General features: G+C 47.2%; 1 protein-coding gene across 1 annotated transcript in view; it reads left to right on the top strand.

The window, feature by feature from the left end:
* LOC121789890 (NADH dehydrogenase [ubiquinone] iron-sulfur protein 2) overlaps positions 1–1,619 on the top strand; it is a 3,174-nt gene extending 1,555 nt beyond the window's left edge. The window contains exon 2 of the mRNA XM_042188232.1: positions 1,308–1,619. Within this exon, the coding sequence (XP_042044166.1) occupies positions 1,308–1,570 (263 nt within the window). The 3' untranslated portion in view covers positions 1,571–1,619. The remainder of the gene's footprint in view (positions 1–1,307) is intronic.
* Positions 1,620–2,118: the final 499 nt, after the last annotated feature.

The following is a 2,118-nucleotide window of genomic DNA, read 5'->3' as shown; positions in this document are numbered from 1 at the left end:
CGAGACTCAGGTTAAGCTCCGTCTCGGAACCTTGTGGGGTTAGGAGTAAAGCATCCCGAGGTTGGCGCATCTCGTTGAGCGTGGAGAAGCATTGGGAACCCCAATTTCTTTCTTCGGAGCCCTTTCTTTTCCCGTCCCCCCGCCCCGGCATAGCGCTTCGCTTCCGGTTCTTCGGAAGAATCCACTTACGTCTCTCTTCTTCATTGATCTGGGGGAAAAGGAAAGGTCTACCAGTTGGGAAGCTAGACATCAAGTAAGTGGCTTGATGAGGATAACTAAGCTGACACGCCGGAGTTGGCTGCTGGCACAAGAGGGTGGTGCCTTACCGCACCGCAGGCGGGCGCGCGGTAGCGTTCGTGGTGGTGCTTCAGGATTCCAATGTACTGCGTCCAAGATCAGAACGAGCTTGCCGGCGGACCACTGCCGTCCCATTCTTGAGTGAGCTGGAGCGCAGCCATCTTATCCACTGAACTAGCTAGAAGCTATCGCTTCGGGTCGAAGCATTAAAAGAAAAGGACCGGAAAACGCGGCGGCATAGGAACCACGGGACCCCCTTGACTAGTAAAGGGAAAACGTAAGTGCGCTCCTGCGCACCAGCTGAGCCCTTTCCCTTTTTAATCAAAAATGAAATGTTGGTAAGCTTCATAGCTCCAACCTAGTAAAGGGGCTTTGATGCCCTTTGTATAGGTTGGGTTGCTGGATACGGGATCCTCTTAGTAGGCTGGACCAACATCCATCCGAGAGAGGGCAGTCTTTAGAAAGAACAGGGTGTACGTATCCCAGGTGAGCCAAGAGGTGAAGAGTGGGAGTAGATCAGAGAACGCTTCGCCCTTTCTTATCTTCTTCCCGCCCTAGGAGTAGCACAAAAAGAGGGATTAGCATTATTGACCCAATGATAAACCACTAAGACCTTCCTCGTTGGGGCTCCGCGCAATGAGAAAACGCTCTAGCGACGAGAAAGCGAACGGTCAACGCGAAGGTTCAAGACTTAGCCGAGCGTTAGCGAAGCTAGATTCTCCTAGCGAGGCGCTTCGAGTTAGCGAAGCGCTGTAGTAGGGCCGAAGCCCTATGTGCTATAATGCTGAACCAAGGACGCTCCGCCTTATCTATCTATAGAAGGAGTCAACTGAGTTCTGAACGAATTAGCTCCTTGGTAATGGCTCAATCTATAGATAGAAAGCCCTATGATGGGAAACTACCACGTTAGGTTTGGAGAGAGATGGACCGGTTATATAATAGAGGGAGCAGATGCAAGCTTTTTCTTTCAATAGCCGGCCAAATGACTACAGGATCATCGGTCTACTCTACCTCAATTCACCATTTCGAACCTTATACAGAAGGGTTTTCCGTACCAGCTTCTTCTACCTATACCGCAGTTGAAGCACCTAAAGGAGAATTTGGTGTCTTTCTGGTCAGTAATGGAAGCAATCGTCCCTACCGTCGTAAAATAAGAGCACCTGGCTTTGCCCATTTACAAGGACTCGATTCTATGTCCAAACATCACATGCCAGCAGATGTGGTCACCATCATAGGTACTCAAGATATTGTGTCTGGAGAGGTGGATAGATAGGACTAGTACTTTCTCGATCAGGACCCTAGCTTTATTGCGAGCCAAAAACAAAGATGGATTCCCCTTCTATCTTCAGTACTAGAGATGAACGAATTCCATACGCCCGAAATTTAGATCGAAGAATTTTCGGGGTCTTGGAATTTCATGAAGGCGGAGCCAAAACGAGAACGAGTTCAGTCGAACAGCATATATAGTAAATAGAGGTGGAAGAGGCAGTTGTCATTTGAAAGGAAAGATAAAAATGAACTTTATAAGCTATATAAAATGAAAAAGTATCGATTTCAATGTCCGTCTATGAATGGAAATCCCATTATCAACTTTCACAGCTATATCAGATGAAATGTTGCATTCAAGCGGCTGTTCTAAACCAATATGTGTATCGCCAGGAATGGACTCACGCTCACTGGACTCAAACAGTAAAAGGAGGAGGGCAAACTTAAAATAGAAACTAGCATATCTTTTATATGTCACCTGCTTCACTTGAAAAACCCATATGAAATCACGCAAACCATGTCGGGTTCACAACCTAGGACAAGCGAAAGGAATAA

The sequence above is a fragment of the Salvia splendens genome, unplaced genomic scaffold, assembly GCF_004379255.2.
Source record: "Salvia splendens isolate huo1 unplaced genomic scaffold, SspV2 ctg368, whole genome shotgun sequence".
Classification (NCBI taxonomy): domain Eukaryota; kingdom Viridiplantae; phylum Streptophyta; class Magnoliopsida; order Lamiales; family Lamiaceae; genus Salvia; species Salvia splendens.
This window is presented reverse-complemented; position numbering and strand designations above follow the sequence as displayed.